The 19,329-nt window shown below is 38.0% G+C and overlaps 2 protein-coding genes across 13 annotated transcripts in view; one reads left to right on the plus strand and one right to left on the minus strand.

Annotated features, from left to right (window-relative positions):
• The window catches only part of CASK (calcium/calmodulin dependent serine protein kinase), a 414,387-nt gene that overhangs the window by 222,048 nt on the left and 173,010 nt on the right, over nucleotides 1–19,329 (plus strand). The window lies entirely within an intron of this gene.
• On the minus strand, nucleotides 13,512–16,627 carry GPR82 (G protein-coupled receptor 82). Its single transcript, XM_054005696.1, has 2 exons — nucleotides 16,583–16,627; nucleotides 13,512–15,178 (listed from the first exon to the last, which is right to left on the minus strand). The coding sequence occupies exon 2, from the start codon at nucleotides 15,145–15,147 to the stop codon at nucleotides 14,101–14,103; it is 1,047 nt and encodes a 348-aa protein (XP_053861671.1). The 5' UTR covers nucleotides 15,148–15,178; nucleotides 16,583–16,627; the 3' UTR covers nucleotides 13,512–14,100.

Raw genomic sequence — 19,329 nt, forward strand, 5'->3', positions numbered from 1 at the left:
TCCATACTGAGACAAGGGGCAGTTCAAGCACTTTGATGTGAACATAGAACTGTAAGCCATCACATTCTGCTTCCTGACAGAAACTTCTTTCCAAACTTACGTAGATAAAACACATCAATTCAGGAACTGTACACTTCTTTATCCTTTGTATAACGTACAAACTGTTAAGGCAAGCAACTTTGAGAGTCCTCACAGAAAAAAAAAATAGCTGCATCTTTGTAGAACTACATAGCTCTTCAGATACTGAGCATGGTTTCGTTTGGTAGTGGTGGTAAGTCATAAAAAAAAAATCTCAGGTAAGAAAGGTTTGACTGTTTCACTTCATCAACACCCCCATTCTGTACTGTTGAGGAGAACTGAGGAGTGAAGGAAGGGAAAAGGAGGCTAAAGAGAGGAAATAATGAGTAAAATGTGAAGGGATATCACCCAAACCTGTTTCTTATTGAAGGAGCCCCAGGTGGATCACCTGTTTTTTCTGAAGGATTCATCTGCAAAGGATTAGAACATAGTTTGTTATAATACTTAGTCCTGCCCTGAGTGCAGGGGACTGGACTAGATGACCTCTCAAGATCCCTTCCAGTCCTATGATTCTATGGTTTGGGAATGTTTAGCTCAAAAACCAGCTGGTTGCTCTGCAGATGTCTCCACGCTGATCCTCTTGCAGCCAAAGAAGCTGCAATAAAATGGATAGAATGAACTTGGATGTGCTTTAGGGAGGAGTTTCTCTGTTGCTTTTTAGGCTTCACTGGTAACAGTAAATCATCTCTCCAGTGAGGGTGGCTTTAATGCTTTGCACCAGGTTAACTTATTTTGGCAGTGAGGATTTTTGTATTTTAACACCAATACACTAGGAGTGACATTGAAAGAAAGAAAAATGTTAAAAAAAAAAAAAAAAAAAAAAAAAAAAAAAAAAGCTATTCTCCTCAAAGCTAAATTGTGCTCTATTTTATTTCTGGTGCGTAGGATCTGGGCAAAAAGAAAGGAGTATAGTCACTTCAGATGTGTAAACAAGAGCATTTACTTTTTTAATGGAAACAAGTCTACATGGGGACTTAGGTCGGCTTAGCTATGCCACCCAAGGGTGTAGATTTTTCACACCCCTGAGCAATGTAGTTATACCAACCTAATTTTCTAGTGTAGACCAACCCTTAGTTAATATTGGAATACTATCTTCAACCATAAGGGGCTAGAAATAGGAAGGAAGGAGCAATGCAGAGGACAATTGTGAAGCTATGATTTTTTTTTTTTTTTTAATTGCAGCAGTCATGGAATCCCATGATACACTAACAAACAAATGAAGGGCCTTCTGTTCAGAGTATTGATTAGTAGAGCTGGATGAACATTTTCTGATGGAATATTTTAAACCTGACAGTTTACAATTCCAGTAGAGTTCTTTCTTCATTGGACCAGGCCCCCTGCATTGTCTAATTTTCTAGATGAACATTTCATGCTAGCAGACTGGTATCTGATGTGATCATTGACCCCCGTTTCTTGCAAGTCTAAGGCCTGGTCTACATTTAAAATTTAGGTCAACATAACTACATTATGTAGGAGTGTAAAGAATGCACACCCCTGGCTGAGATAGCTATACTGACCCAACTCCGGGTGTAGACTCAACTAGATGGACGGAAAAATGCTTCAGTCAGTTGGGGAGGTGGAGCTTTGCAGCGTTGGAAAAACCCCTTCCAGTGCTGTAAACTGAATCTACGCTACTGCAGGATTATGCAAGTATAGCTCAGCACCATAGTTGTGTCACTATAATTTGTTCAGTGGCCTAGGTTGGGAGACTGGAATTGTGGGAGAAACCTGTTAACTGGATGTCTTTGCTAAAATGCTGAACACTGAAATAGCTGCTAACTAAATAGTAGCTGTTTGGTTTCAGAGTTTTTAAAAAAAACTAATTGAAATGAATGGGGCAGTTCAAACCTCTCATAGCTACTGTTTATACTGTATGCAGACTCAGAAAAACAGCAATGGATCAGTTTTCACTGACTCCATTCATGTTTCTAGTTATCTAGAAACAAAAAAATCTTATATTCCACAGCAAAGGGAAAGGGCAGAAATGCCACCTCTTGCCACAGAACTGTGAAATTCCTGAGGCTCTGGCTATATCCTTTTAAAGTCAGAATAAGTCATTCATATAAATGGGTGGCGGTGGTGTTTAAAGTCAGTAAAGAAAAGAAAGAATAGCCATTGTGTATAACATTAACCTCACCTTTAAGTGTCCCAAGTCTAATAATCTGCTCTTTGTTTCAGTGGCAGAACTGTTAGTTTTTAGTATTCAGGGGGAAAATCTTGACATAAAAAATTATGAAGCACTGAGGGCCAGATTCAGTAAAATAACTATTTTCCATGTCATCTAGCTTTAAAAATATCAAAATCAAGCAGTGTTTTTATTGAATCTGGTGCTGTGTATTACAATATATCAATCTGATTGCATGGTTGGTTGAACATTTCTAGTGTTCCAATCTGCCAGTGAATGTAATTTACACTTTACCCCAAAAAAAGTTCTTCAAGAAGCTATTGTGGAAATATAGTAATTACATGTTCAGGGATAGAATCCTATCATAGATTTAAAACATCTAAGAAAATAAAAATAAAGTAACCACTCTCTTCAATGCAGAGCAGTTAAAAGTGAGGTGTTCCTAAGATTGTTACTAACATGTACAGTGTGTTACCTATTCACCATCTTCTACATTTATAAAATAAAGTTAAATGGCAAGATTTGTCAGCAACACACAATTATCTAATTAGTAAAATCTGTGGAGGAGAGTAAGGAACTGCAGAATGATCAAATAAACGGAGTGACTAGGCATCACTGTTTCTGATAAAGTTCACCTTAGACAGGTATAATTTAAACTGATTTTGCATACTGAGTTCTCAGTTAACTGCAATACCTCAGGATAGAGCTCTAGGTATCACTATACAGATAATGTTTTCAAAGGAAGCTAGCAGTCTAAATGACCAATGTCCATTTTACCTGAATAGATTGTGTAAATATTGTCTATAAAGTGGAATGAGGCGCATGTGACTTTTGGTAAATAAAGTATTAAATAATGTAAGATTACCAGTGCTCTATCCACTTTGCACTTTTAAAGTTTGCACTTGTTGGATTACAACACACTCAGTAAAATCTGGTGTACACCTGAAAGTTATACTGGTATAACTGTTGGGTAGGGGTATGATTTAAAAAAAAAAAATAATCATGTAGGCATACTGGTACAAGCCCTAGAGTGGATGCAGTTATACCAGTATAGTTATTCCCTATTCCTGTGTGGAAAATAACTGTGCTGGTATAAAGTGCCTTTCTACCATAGACATAGTTTGACTGCTATATTTCAGGGAGCGGGCAGCATGCATGCTTGCTGAAGCCAGTTCCCCTTGCTCACTGGTTCTCTTCCTCTGCCTGGGATGGTACCTGCGCTGCCGGTGCTGGGGGAGGGCACGGGACAGCTTAATGGGAGAGCCCAAACTGCTGCTGTCCACTGTGGCAACCTGAGTGCGGGAGTTGCGGCCACTCCGGCACTGGCTGTTGCAGTGGTGCTGCCTTACTGGTGCCTTCAGGCGCTGCTGTGGCCATTTTCCTGCCGGAGCTGCTGCTGCTGCCAAGGGGAGACTGTATGCCGGGCTCCTGCTCTCCCCCCACCCCCTTCCTCTTCCCACGCCACTTCCCTTCTTCTCCTCACTGTCCCTGCCCTATCCACCTCCCCCCGCCTCATCCCCTTCTCTTCCCCATCCCTATCCCATCTCCCATCCCCACTGCCTCTTTCTCCACCCAACCCCCTTCCCCTTGCTTCCCTTGCCCGGTCTCCCCCTCCCCCCCCCACCCCTCCCCCCCCGGCACTCACCATTGTACAGAAAACAGGATAGTGGCCATGAAGGATGCCCGTAGAAGGCAAAGACAGTGGGTACTAGGACCTGGCGGGAGGCGGTGTCCAGCTACAGAGGCAGTGACCCAGAGTGGCCACCCTCGGCAGGAGAAGCAGCTCTGTCCTGCCCTCTCTGCTCCCCACCCGGCCCTGGCTGTTGGGGAGAGGGGCCAAGCGAGCCGGAAACATCCCGACAAGAGTTGCAGTGTGGAAGGGCAGAGCCTCCAGCGGGGCGAGCAGAGCAGCTTAGCGCTCACGGAAATTGGGGGGTGAGGAAGGGCAGTCACACGCCCCACATGCACCCCTCGTGCCTCACTTCTGTTTGCGGGGGACAATGCTTCCTTGCCCCACCAAACTGCTCCCATGCTTTATACTGTTATCACTGTTTCCACACTGAGTGGTACCACTTTAACTATATTGGTATAGTTAAAGCAATACAGCTTTCTAGTGCAGACAGGGCCTAACAGTTGCAAAGCCTCTTATGCATCCCAGGTGAGATTCTAGGTTGTGCCTCTAATAGATGCAGCAGAGAACTTATGGCCCAGAGGGAGTATGGGGTTAAAGTAGCTTCAAGACACTTTTGTACCCTCCTGATTCTGGCCTGTTCTGGGGGCTGAAGTGCCCCTACCATAACTTAGTTCCTGGGCCTGTCTACATTATGGCAGCTTGTTTCCAGCTTCCTATAAGCAACAGTGCTACCCAGAATCTCTGCACTGCTAGGTGCTGCATCCCAACCTCAATGCATCCCTCCTGCCTCCAGCCACATCCCTTATTCCAGGAGGTAAGACTGGGTCCTCAGAGGGTAGGCTGTGGCTCTCTTCCTCATTTCATGCTGTAAGGGGATATCACCAAATGCAGATGACATCAAGAGAGAATATACTGGGGTATCACCTTGAGCATGAACCAGTCACTGGAGGCTGCAGGCATTTAAGGTATAAAGAAGCTGTTAAAACCTTCATCGGTTGTATTGATATGCATAAAGCACTCAGCTGCTATCATATGCCTACATACTATACAAGTTTTTGTTTCTCATAAATATTGCCTTTTTTTGATGGGTTTCCCAGGAAGGATGATGGGAGGAAATCCATCCACTGACAGCATTTGAGACTACCAGATGTTTCACAATGAAGTCTACAAAGCAATTGAGCATAGGTCCCAGATGCTAGGCACTAAGGCTTTCACCAAGATTTAGCAATAGGGTTGGGCGCAAGCCCCAAAATGATTTCACTATGTTCTCCATAATTGAAATAAGTCTGGAATCTTCCTCTAAAAGCAGGAAGTACCAGGGTGACTCTCTTACAATTCATAACTATCAGAGATGTAGCTAATTTTTTAAAAAATATAACTATTCCTTCGTCTGCCTCTACAGTCTTGTGTTTCTCATTAACAGCTGGGATTTACAATGTTGAAAATAGTACTTATATTACTAAGGGCAGGTCTGCACTACGGGGTTAAATTGACCTTAGTTATGCAACGGCAGTTACATGAATAATGTAGCTGGAGTTGACGTAGCTTAGGTTGACTTATTGTGGTGTCTACACCGTGCTGGGTCGACAGGAGAAACTCTCCTATTGACTTACCTTATGCTTCTTGTTCCGGTGGAGTTTTAAAATATTTCTGCAGTAAAACATGCAAGTTTACTGTTTATTTGTTTAACCTATGTATTTTTCTCAAACTAAGATATAAACATATAACATTTTGTGTTGCTGCATATTCTGTAAGCTCATGTAATGAAAATACTTTTTAATAGTTCAAATATAAGAATGGATTAAGATCATAACGAGAACCTTAATAGTAAATTTCCAGATTTTTGTTCATTTGTTTTGCAATTAATGCTCAGACTTAATGTGGTACATAGAGTGTGGGGGCATGCACGTGTGTTGAATAAAATAATAGTGTACAGTTAGATTATCTGAGTGTCTTGGGTGACACCCAAACCATCAAACAATTGATGTTTTGTCAGATGAATTTGGCCTTTAGACAGAGCTTAAATAAATTTAATGTAGCCTAGAGTTGAGAAGGGTTGTGTTTGTTTAAACTGTGCAAAAATCCAAAGAGTAGCCAGTGAAACAGAATAATCTGCTAAAGTATAATCCAGAATGCCTTCTTCAGATAGCAAAAAATGCATCTCAGTAGCTCTGAAACTGATGGAACAGAAAATGTTTTTTCCAAAAAGTACAGCTACATATTATACTGTTACATGGCACCTCCAAAAATCCGTATTTGAGGCAGTGGGTTATTGTATACAGATGGAAGTATAGTTTTTTGTGTTAAACTTGTCAGGACAGTATTTTAAGATGAGAGAACCAGACGTTTTTTTATGTTGAACAAGTCCTGATGCTTCTTTGGTGTCTAAATCGAGTATAGAGGTCACTGTAAATATATACACAGTATACTTAAAAGAAATAAAAATCTCTCTTTAGTTTAAAAATAATTGTCTTTCGCAGATTTCACTTTTGTTTTCTGTACTTCGGAGGCAGTTAGATGTTTGGCTGATCACCAGAGTTGAAACAAGATGAACATATGAGGGGCTTGTGGTGGTGATTCTCTTGGAAATTTCTATAAAGAAGGACCATTCTTAGTCTCTGCAGTGAGCATTATAAAGTAAATTAGTAGGGGAAAGTATTTAATTCAGCAAATAATTGTTTTTAAAATGTTCTAATCGTTTGTCAAAATTTTAATTTAAAATTACAGCCCTGAACTAAAAAGATGAATATAAAAATCAAAAGGAGAATATTTGATTTACTGCTACTTTACAGAATATTTGTCGTGTTCAGGGAAAATAGTGTGAAGTTTGTAAGAAAACAGACTTCTGCGTGTATGTGTATGTTGAAATAACAGTGCATCACTACTTTGACAAGTAATGATGATTCTGCTAAAATGTTAGTCCAAGCTAATCGATATGCCAGCCATATTTCACCATGAATAATCCCATACACTCCTTCTGCATCTTCATTTTTATTTTGCCTATTCATTTTTATTTATAACATGTAGCATGATGATTTGTTTCCTTTTGTGTTCTTACTCTTAGTAAAAAGAGAGGGAAATTAAAGTATCTTTTACTATTAGTTTTGTTTATAACTGAATGACCTGTCTGTATCAGTAATGCTGGTTTATTTGTGTCTGTGCAGAAGGTCTGGAGAAACCTTATCCTTTTCAGCACAAGTGAACTTGTGACCTGCTCAGAGTTATTATTCATTTTTGCTCTTTAATAAGGTCTTTCCTTCTAAATTCCTGAGAATCCTATCAGCAGGCTCTCACTTCCAATATTCTGACTTCAAAGGAACCTTTTTGTTTTACCTGGGGATGACTGGTTCTGGTACCAGCTACTATGTGAGACTTTTATTCCCAAAGATTATTCGATTTCCAGATCAAGAATGTAATCTGTCCACTAAATACGTGTGTGTGTGTGTGTGTGTATACATATATATTAAATTACACGCAAACTGTGTTAAAAGAATGTTAAAGTTGCAAAGTCTAGCACTGAAAAGGTAGAAAATGCCAGAATTAAAGTTCCCCATGCAACTGCAATTTTGCCCCCTTGTACATTTGCTTGGTGATGCAGTATTTAATTACATGATTATGTAATTTTTTCCATAGGCCCCCTGCCTCATTCAGTGCACAGGTTGGATGAAGCTCACTGAATAAAAGCTCACTGAACAAACAGTATTTTGTATTCTTCCCATGGTTCAGTGTCACAGGCCTTATTTAAACCCTGCACATTGTTTAAACCCTGCTTTAAAGACACAATTAATAATTTCCTCATCTGCTTTTCTGTAGTATCTTCATAAAGACTGACAAATTTATTCTCACAACACCCTTGTGAAGAGAAGGGGTAGTACTCTCTCATTTTACAGATGGGCAGAGGTTAAGGCCAAAATTGTAAAGATGTCCACTAACTTTGGGTGCCCAATTTTAGATGGTTAGGACCTAATGTTTTCTGAGTGCTTAGCATTTTATAGCACTTTATATGTTCAAAGTACAGCCTCCCAGTGATTTCAGTTGCCGCAGTGAGCATACAGCCCCATGGTCTCAAGTTGGGCACCCATAAAATGAGGAAGATAGACTACCTGTGAAAAGTTTAAGTGACTTGCCCAGGATCACACAGGCATTGTGGCAGAGGCAGGGATAGAATCTATTTCTTCAGAGAAACATTCAACTGCCTTAACTATGAGACCATCTTTTCTCATCGTGCAATCCCCTTCCTCATTTACTGCATACCTTCTAACTTCTGCAGTGAATGTGGCCAGGGTCCTATGTTGCACGACCCTGATTCCTCTTCAGAGCAGGCTCATTCTATGCGGTGTTATGACACAAATATGTTGTGGCTAGTGAGGTGCATGCATTGTGTATCTGTAATTTTGTTTGACTTTTGTCATTAGCCATTCAGACACTGTTTCCTCTCTCGAAAGATGAGTTCTTTGAAGTACATAGGTCCCTACTGTGAAATCACATGACCTGTCACTTCTCCTTCCCAATCCCATCTTTCATCTTTTGGTCCCTCTCCTCACACACAATTGAGATTGGTGTCATAGACAAATGGAGAAGTATTGTGTTGTATGGTCTACCACACCAACCAGTAACCTTCAGTACTTGACTCTGTTAAAACAAATTAAAAAAATAAAAAATAAAAAGACCATTTCTGTCAGATATACTATTCTAATAATGTATTCTACAGCAGGGACTTACTGCATTTTAAAAAAAAATTATAAAAATTCCATTATATTGCAGAGACATGGTTGGTGAGGTAACTTTTTTTTATTGGACCAGTTTATGTTGGTGGAAGAGACAAGCTTTCAGGCTACACAGATCTGTTCTTCAGGTACTCGGATTATCACAACTAAATATAAGGTGGAACAAATTGTTTAGAATAAGTGGCGAATTTATATTCTAAGAGACCGTTCAAGTTGAAGTGGCCCGTTAACACCTCTCCGGTCATAGGGGGAAAAAAGTGGGCTAGTGGGTTACAGATTGTTGTAATAAGCCATAAATTCTGTGTCTTTATTAAGACCATGATTTTTAGTGTCTTTTGAAGTTGTTGTGTAGGTTTCCTTTGAGAATGAGGACTGATAGGTCAGATATGGAGTGATATGCAGTGTTGGTCTTAGGATTTTAGCAAGACAAGGTGGATGAAGTAATATCGTTTAGAAGGAGAGCTCAGTCTAAATCCAGAAGTTAGTCCAATAAAACATACTACCTCACCCACCTTGTCTCTCTAGATATGGAGTGATTGTTTTGTGAGAAGTGTTCACTCACGAGTGATATGGTGTTTTTGTCTTTTATCATTTTTCTGTGTGAGTTCATTCACGAGCATAGTGATTATCTGGTTTCACCCATGTTGTTGAGGCATTTAGTGCACTGAATGAAATACACCACATTGATAGGCAAGTGTAAGACCTGTGGAACTTGAAAGATGTGTTGGGGAGGGGGAGGCATTGGTCAGGGTGGGTATTGATCATTGTAGCAGTGGAGATATGTCTGCAGGTCTTGCGTCTGTTATGACAGTGTCTGGTGCAGCTTTGACTTGGTGGGTCTTGGTGCGTGAGGAGCTTGCTTCTGGTGATGTGTTTGAAGGCCAGAAAAGGGGGGCAAGGAAAGACTTCTTTCAGGATGTGGTCCCCATTGAGTATGGTTTGTAATTGTTTAATGATACCCTATATGGGTTCCAGGATGGGGTGGTAGGTAGCAACTAGGGGTGTGTGGTTGGAGGGGTTTTTTTCTGTATTGAACCACGTTCTCTCAAGGTATTTGGGTGTCTCGTTCCATGATGCTATCTGTTTCTCTGTGAAGGGTCCTTGTGTGATGAAGACAGTTTTAAGTGTGTTACAGTGTGTATCCTGGGCTTCTCAGTCCTCATCCGCAAAGGATCAGAAGAAGAGCTCTGTGTAAGCTCCAAAGCTTGTGTCTCACCAGTGAAGTTGGTCCATTAAAAGATACAACCTCACCCACCTTGTCTCTCTAACACCCTGGAACCAACACAGATACAACAACACTGAATATAAGAAATTGACAGACTTCTATATTTTCATTTTCCAAAATGAGAGAAATGCAAAAGTGAACATAGTATAAATAATAAAAAATTATTATTGTGTAATTAATTAAATTATTAAAACAAAGTTTTTTTTTAAATCTAAGATACTGGTTGCAATATCTAAGCAAATTTGTTCTTAAACGAACTGATTTTTAACCTCTTTAAGAAATAGAGAATGTTAATTGCTTGTCTTAATACAAAATCTTTTAATGGTTTACAGTTAAATATGCAAGCAGTAATCAATTTTAATATAAATAAGATTAGAATTAATAGCCAAACAGTAGTGCAATTTCTTATTTACAAAACAATACATATAGATTCTGTATCCTGTTTTCACTATATTCCCCTTGTTCTAAAAAGTGCACAAATGTTTTCTTTAATTTTTGGTGTATTAAAACACTTCCGTGTGTGTGTGTGTGTGTGTATGTATGTGTATGTATACACACAAGCTAGATCTGGAAGCCATTGCAGCAAACATGGAATCTCACAATATATTTTTACATGTTCTATTTTAAGAGTTTAACTGCATTTTGTAGTCAAATTAGCAATAAAGACTGTTTTCGAGGGAAGCGATACTGGCTGGTTGATGGTGAGCAGGAACTCAAAGGGAAAGGGACAGCAGATGAGGGAGGGAGCAGAGGAAGGGCATGTGTGTGTAATTTTATTTTTTAAACCACATATTGAAAGCGTAATCAATATGTTGAGGATTTTTTTGTACTGCCAGGCCTGCAATCTGAGTCTGGGATCTTGGGACTTGAAATCTAGCTTGATATTTTTCTGGTTTATACACCACTATTATAAAGGTTCTGCCATAAGGGTCCATGTCTCGCACACACACACACAGAAAAATGGAGATGACCAGCACGTGCAGCAGTTTCAGTTGGGATTCCAGAGAGATGTTCTTATTCCTCCAAATTGGCTTTAGCTTTGCTGCTGTTACTGTTGTTTGCACAGTTCTTGCCAGAATTACGGCAGAACTTACAGAAAAGTTCCCTTATGAGGAACTTGAACGGAAAATACAGGTAGTAGAGATGAGATACTTTTGTAAAATCCTGGGCATCTCCTACTTCGATCACGTCACTAATGAAGAAGTCCGCAACATCATCACCCAATGCGCTGGGTAATATGAAGACCTCCTGGAGATCGTGAAGAAGCGCAAGCTGAAATGGTACGGCCATGTAACAAGATAATCTGGCCTATCCAAGATCATCCACCAAGGGACAGTACAGGGGAAGAGAAGAAGAGGTAGACAGAAGAAGAGATGGATTGACAACTTAAAAGAGTGGGCAGGAATGGACTTCGCGGAGACTCAAGCACTGACACACAATCATCAGGGGTGGAGACAATTGACTGATTGCTTATCAGTTGATGGTGCCCCAACGACCAGTGCGGTTATGGGAGTGGTGGTGATGATGATTATAAAGGTTCTCTGAAGAAATTCTTCTCTTTGGTAAATATGTGCAAACCCACTATGTTCAGCAAACCTAACGATAGTCCCTTTTTGCAATATAACCACATTTAAGAAAGTGTCAAAATCATAAAACAATTTTTATTCTGTGTGTCATTTTGGGCATTGTTGATTTAAGTATTTTAAATTTGCATAACTTTTTCATTTAAATTGTGTTCTGGTGCCTCTTGAATGAAATCCTGACCCCATTGAAGCCAATGGGAATTTTGCCATTGATTTCAGTTTAACCAGGATTTCAAACCTAGACCTTTTTTCTGCAAGTTATCTAAACTAACAGCAGATGTTGCATAATTTTTATTGCATTGGCTGTGATATTGTATGAAGTTGGTAATAAAATTTATGTAATGGGCTAGAGCAGTGGTTCTCAACCTTTCCAGACTACTGTACCCCTTTCAGGAATCTGATTTGTCTTGCGTACCCCAAGTTTCACCTCTCTTAAAAACTACTTGCTTACAAAATCAGACATAAAAATACAGAAGTGTCACAGCACACTATTACTAAAAAATTGCTTACTTTCTCATTTTTAACTATATTGTAAAATAAATAAATTGGAATATAAATATTGTTCTTACATTTCAGTGTATAGTATATAGAGTAGTATAAACAAGTCATTGTCTGTATGAAATTTTATTTTGTACTGACTTTGTTAGTGCTTTTTACGTACCCCTGATTGAAAACCACTGGGCTAGAGCACAAATGAGTTTCAATCAAAACGCTTGGAAAAAAATAGATTTTTGCATGTAAGCATTTCTAGAGTGTCCATTACATGGATATTATTTTTGAAAGAGATGACATTGTATTGCAGTCAAGTGGCTACTCTTTTACACAGTAACAATGAATATACATTCAGTTAATGCTGAACATGTTAGATGCTATGTTTTTGTATTTTACAGTGGGTTTGTATTGCCTACAGTGAATTAGTATGGTGGAGGAAGAAAGAGAAAGTGCAGGGGGAAAAAAATCTAGAGAAAGTGCAGGGGGAAAAGAAATCTAAAGATCCTCTGTTTATAATTTCTTTAAAATTGCTACTTAATATTGTTAGTTTTTCTCCATGATCCTCAAACTTCTGCAGTGAGAAATCTCATAGGCAAGCTGTGTTACCGCTAGAAGTGTACTCTGTGATTACCAATTGATTATCCATTAATTGTATTGTTCAGTCACGTTTGTTAAATGCCTTTATTTTGTCCATCCTTAAATGATGAACCTTGATGGAGAGTCAGTGTCATCCTAATTAAACCACACAATTTACCTAATTTAAGCTTAGACTGGACAAAAGGAGACCTGTAGTGGAGGATTATCTGTGGGCTAGTATTGAGTTCAGGTACATTTTGTGTGCACTTTACTGCTCTCTATTTTGCTTAAGCTTAGCTTTTGTATATATTAGGATACGTCAGACTATTGCGCATATGTTTATTTTATGCAGTCTTTTTATTATATATTTATATAAATCATCTCTTTGGTTATGATCATTCTTGTCTAAATTAAATATTTTAGATTAATCTGTGTGGTAAAACCAGCTTTTGAAATGAGACAAATAACATTCACTATTAATTATCTATGTAACAGTAGGTGGGTGTGCACAGCAGTTTACAATAAATCTGTTGTCCCAAAAACAGAACTATGGCTGCAAATGTTCATTCAAGGAACACAACTGCTATGGATGGGCTCCTACATGAGGATTTCCAGAACAAACTAAAGAAAACATCTAAAACAATGTCCCTCATTCCATCTTACAGATTTCTTCCTATTTCTGTGGATCTCTTACCCCCATAGGTCAGTAACCACCATCAAACCCTTGTCAACCTTGTGGGTGTTACTGTGTAATTTCATCCCATGGTCCCTGTCAGAGGCAAGAATAAGATCAGAAGTTGATCACCCCTATGAAACTCCCAGCCTTTTTATACAACCCTATTATAAGCCTCCTCCCACTGAGGCTAGGACGGGGCCTCATCTGGTTCAGACAATACCATTCCTAGGGTGATGGACAAAGTTTAAGTAAAGAGTAGGAAGAATGTTTCTTTATTCTAAAAACTCAAATATCAGACTAATCTCCCCTCACACTTCTTGTCAGTTTCATTGCTCAATCCATGTAATGGACTCATCCCAAAAGACAAGGAAACCACCTTTCCCCCAGTACCTCTGAGCAAAAAAAAACAAAAACAAAAAACCCTGTTAATTCCAAATTCCTGGCTAGCTCTCTGCAAGTACATCTGTATTTCTCAGACACTTGATTTAATTATACCATAAAAACTACCCATGTCTAGCTTGATTTCTTTTGTTTAATTTTTGTCCCTGTAATTTAACTAAGAGAGACCGTGTCTGAAACCGTAGCATATTTATGTGACGATACTGGAGAGCCAAGTTATTACCTTTGATCTATTGTCTGCTCTCTTCACTTTCCTTCTTTGGTTTCTCCAAGGACTGGAATTAATCAATGTGTATAGTTCAAACATAAAATGTAATCCCTTTTTCATTTTGTGTAAGCAAAATCATAGTGCACAGTTCATTGTAAGAAGTATAAAGGTTCATCAAGCAACAGCAAAGTTGCAAACATGAATTAACAGTTCAAATGTTCATAAGCAGGTTTTTTTAAATTCTATAAATTCATCTTTTATCTGTAAATTTCATTTTCACTGTGGATAGAAAGAATTTTTCTGTTATAAGTAGCTATGTTTGGCAAAAAGGTTTTTGTCCTAAAATATGTCCAGTTAAGATTTTTACTTATTCCTTTTTCATATTTGTGTAGTCTCTTCAATATCAGCTGTATGCTTGTGATCTTGTGATGAGGATTTTCTAAAGAGATTGTACAGACTCTTCTTAAATGTTTTATCTAATAAAAGATTTACAACAGGATCTAAACTACTTTTGGCAGCTGCAAGACAAGTAAGAAAGTTTTTTGCTTCCACTAAATAGTTCATCATCTGGCAGTCTTCACTAGCAAGCAGCGTGTAAAAAACTGGCCTGAAAATATGATATGGAAGAAAGCAGACAGTTAATATAAGTAGGATGACAAAAATGTTTCTTTTGACTGTACTGTAAATTAGATGTTTCTTTCCAATGCAAGTATTTTTCTGCATTTTACTCAGGTAATTGACAAGGGAATAGTATGAGAATAATACTGTTATAAAAAATAAAAAAAACCATGCAGTAGCAATAAGAACTGTGATCTTTGAAGTGAGTTCTCCATTTTCTGCCTTCCAGTGGTAGCATCTGTTAACTTGTCCTTGATCAGGCTGTACATACAAATCATACACTATCACTGGTACAGTTACCCCCAGTACAATGATCCATATACTGATGCACAAGTATTTAGCAAATTTTGGCTGACGAAACTTTTCCAGTAGGCATTTATAGAAGTAGTTTTCGTTAACTGTTGGAGAATATTGCGTGTGGTCATTATTTTTCATCAGTGTTGAATATTGACTTAAAGCAGTCCAACATAAAATTGTAATGCTGACATACATACTAGTGTGTATAACCAGAGTTCCAAAGTAGTGTACTATTTTACATAGCATGGAATCATTCTCCCACTGATAGCCATCTGCAAAGTAGGCAGCGAGAAAAGGCATTGTTATGCATACAAATAAATTTGCAATACCGAGATTTGTCAGGTAGATGTTCTGTGTTCTTTTTGTAGATATGTGCTTTGAAAATATCCACCCAGAGAGAATGTTTCCAAAACTGCCTGTAGTAAATAGGAAAGAATAGATGATTGGCAGAGCAACTGTAGAAGCCGATGATGGTTGAAGAAGACATGTTGAATTTTTCATTAATCCCATTCAAGTTTTTCTTGAATAAATGCACACTGAGCTGAAAAACAATTGTAGGAGTTATTTTCTTCATTAATCTGTATTTAATGGCTGTCATATTTACTAATTTCATAATTTTGCTAACAATTTCTTTTCCTTCCCTCAGGCGCTTGAGTATTTATACCCAGCAGTTAGCCTCCTGGAAGTTATCATCTTGACACAGCAAGATGGTGGAATTGCAGTTTCTTTTTGAGTTGACATGAAATTTTTGCACACGGATTCAGGGATACTACAAAAGTAGTATAACACTAAATATCTATGGTCTTAGATCATAAATCCTGAGTCCAATAACATAGCGCATAGAGACTCAGGAAACCTAGAGAATTCATTCAAATTCTGACAGTGATTCATGATTGTGGACTAGCACTTCAATCTCTCCATACCTCAATGTCCTGAATTATAACATGACAATAGTCTGCTTCTAGAGCATTTTGATATTGTCAAATCAAAGATGCTAAATACATGTAAAGTAGTATTTTGATTGCAGAAATGCAACGTAGCACTCCCTGGCCTCCACGCAAATATGTACTGGAGATGTACTATGACACTAAAATGCTGGCCACGTGGATTTAGTTTGCGGTGAAAGAAAAAGCTTCCAATATTCTTTACCACTCTGTTCTGAGCCTGGGTCATTGCAGCTATAGCTATCCCGTTCAGTCTGGTCTGATTATGAAATATTTTCAAACTTGATCAGATTTTTCAGCAATCATTCCACAGGTTTAAATTTTGGCCAGTTTAATTTAGTTTTTGTTTTGTGTTTACAGGCTGTAGATAAGGAATCGAATGCTTATGAGCAGTGTTAAAGTACTCAACAGTGACAGCATGTCTTTCTGCCATTTAAATTGGTGTTTCAGCTTGCTGGTGTGGAGGGAAGAGGAGAGTTGGAGATCGCTGAATTCTTCTTCATGCACATCTTACTTGTTAATGAACTAGACCCCAATGAGATTTTATTTAATTTATAAATTCATGGAAAAACGTCATACACTTTCCAAAGTTATAAAATAAAATATTTGTATTTTAAAACTGTTATTAAAAAAGAGTTATTAGCTACAGTGTGGAGAAGATTTTGTATAAACATGAAAAGGTACAAAAGGAAGATACAGAAAGCTAGATATACTAATTCAGAAAAATAAAAAGGTTCAAAAGGCTTGTTTAAAAATGATGCCATGCAAAACCCCTTACAGCCCTGGTAACTCTCAAATGAAACTAACTTTTGCGTAACTGTTCCCATTTAGCATCTTGTTAATACTATCTGGATTTTTGAAGAAACTGAGCTAAATTCTGCTGTTAAAGTGAAGTAAATCCAGAGTAATTATTGAAGTCATTAACCCACAGTCTATCTAATTCTGATATTTTTTTGTATGTTCAGATGGGGAAAAAAAAAGGAATTAACAATTAAACTTACCTATGAAAACTGCAAGCACCTTCTACCTCAAAGACCAGATATTTCTGTTTGAAGCATTTCCTTTTCAGTCCAACCCACTGTCTGAAAACTGCTTTCTACTTATTTATTTATGGAGGGAAGGGGGTGTTTCTTAAAATCAGAAAAAAAGATCTATGTGTATTTCTTACTTATCAGTTCTCAGAATTTATTGTAGAGGTCTGCTTTGTTGAGGTTAAGACCAGCTTTCTGTTTAAAGCTTGACACTTCTAAGTGCTTTAAAATACCCATAGTTACTCAGATGATTTTTGGTTTTGCTTTTTTAGCATCTGGAAAGGATACTTTTGCTTGATTGCACCAAGTGCCATTTGCTTGGACCATGAATGGGTTCTTAACAAATAGGATGATGTCTTTAACACTTTTAAATTCTTGGAACCTCTCCTGGAAGTTTTGAAAAAGCCTGTCCAGAGAGTACACCATCTGATTCACATCTGCAGTGTCCCAGCAACTTAGCAGCATCAGGAAATGCAGCATTTCCCCAGTTTCCAAATCATTTTTGAAGAGACTCTGTTTTGAAATTAAGTGACGTGGTAGAGATCCACTACGTTTTCATTTCGCCCCTGTAGCTTTAAGTTGAAATAATTTAAGCTCATGCTTGTGGCATCCCTCAAAAATGTGTGTAGCTCTTCTACCTGTTTCCCTGGACTTTTATGTAGCTATTCTTCCACATGAACTTGAATTTCCCACAGCCTTCTTAGTACTTGCCCTCTTCTCAGCCAGTGGATGTCATTATGAACCAACAGGTCATCGTAATCAGCAGATACTTCTGAAAGAAAGCTTTCGAGCTGTGTTGTAGTGCTGACTTGGACCGAAGGAAGTTGACCGGTTTTATCACAATTGACATTACATTAGCTTACTCATAGCTAAGCTTTGCACAAAGTGTGGTTTGGTGGATTACAGTGATAGAAAATCAAATTGGGATTCAGTACCAATCATGGCAGGAGCCCTATCTGTTGTAATTGACCCAATCTGAGTCATGTCTAAACCTTCATTAGATAAAAAAGTTTGAACAGAATTAAACAAATCCTCACCTGTCATGGGATTGTTATGCAGTTTAAGGGACAACAAATCCTCCATAAATTTCTCTCTATCAAAAAAAAAAAAGTCTGAAGGTGTCAACATCTTCCTTCTCCGCAAAAAGGGTTTCAGCTGTATAGTCATACGCTGCGTAATAATGTCCACATCTGTAAAAGGTTTCCTGAGTTTTGCCATTATCCGCACACACCTCAGTGAAGCTTCAGTTGCATTTTCCTGAGTGCAAGTAGCTTTTGAAATATTTGTGCTCTGAAAATATTCACCTTTCAATTAAGTGATCTTATCTGATCTTAAATGGGAGCCCAGTGGATATTTGCAGTTTGATGTTCCCACATTTAACAACCACCACAGTCTTTGTACAACTTAAACATACTGGTCAAGCCTTTGGATGTTGTGGCAAAATAACAGTAAGCATAGGTCCAGTTTTCGGTGTCAACTTCCTTTTTTTTGGCCATGTTTAAACACGGTGCCATTAAACATCAGACGCGCCAGAGGGAGGTCTACAGCTTTCACCAGTGTAAATGAGCCTATGAACATACTCTTGGTTTTTTATTGTCAGAAAGTGATGATAGCTCAAATTAAGCAAATAAGGAATTAGTGAATCAAACATTAATTCACAGTACTGGAAATCACATTGTGAGAGAATGAGTGGGAGCAGTGGAGTTGAGTATTCTTTAAATCTTTTAGAATCAAAAACCAAGAATCAGCATTTCCTGATACCACCTTCTAATGAGAAGTACTACTACCAACGTGTAGTACTACTTGCACAGATACTCCAAACTTGCCTGGTACCGAGTTGTTAAATGATGCGTTAATTGTAATATTGATCATGTTTTTCTTCTCTGCAGCTGGGTAGCCATTAAAAACATTGTGTTCATTGGGAAAAAAAGATTCTGCCTTTATACCCATTTGATTTTGTGATTAATGTATTCTAACTGTGTTTAGTAGTGGCACTATAGGTTTGTCAGCATAGCAAGACATCTTTTTAGATGGTTTGTCTGCTGTAATAAAATGAATTCTGTGCTGAAATTTAGCATATGGATTTTTCTGTAAAGGTATTTTTTTATGGAGAAAATCTTTGTCCATTTGTTTCAAATATTTATTCCTTAATACAGATTGAGTCCTTCAAATATTTTTTTACTTGCTGTTGATTATTTAAAAATTAACTGAATTGATATTCTGTGTGGTATTCATTAATACTGTAGATGGGTATGTATATAATTAGAAAAGCTCCTTACTGTGTGTTATGATATTATCTACCAAGTGCAAAATATGCATCTACATTTTTTAAAATATGCATTTATATAGGTTGCAGAGGAGTTGGTCTGATTTATTCATGTTGGCTCATAACATTCCAACAGATGTTTCTGTAAGTATTATGTTTAAATGATTACTGCTTTATTACCACCACTGCCACCAAAATCAAGGTACGGTAACATTTGGGAAATGAATAGGGGTGATGAAAAAGGAAAAGTAGAGCAGAAACACAAGTATTTGTATTTATCGTTTCCATTTTCAAACAAGGAAAATGTGAAAAGAAACCAAAACATTTACAGAATTGCTTTGAATATGGAAATTGAAATCAGAGCACAGTCACATTGATTTTTCTGAAACACTAATGGCAGCAGGAATGGCAAAGAAGGAAGATTCTCCACGTGGAGAGCAATCAGGTGGGA

Source organism: Malaclemys terrapin, chromosome 1 (assembly GCF_027887155.1).
Source record: "Malaclemys terrapin pileata isolate rMalTer1 chromosome 1, rMalTer1.hap1, whole genome shotgun sequence".
In the NCBI taxonomy this organism is placed as follows: Eukaryota; Metazoa; Chordata; order Testudines; family Emydidae; genus Malaclemys; species Malaclemys terrapin.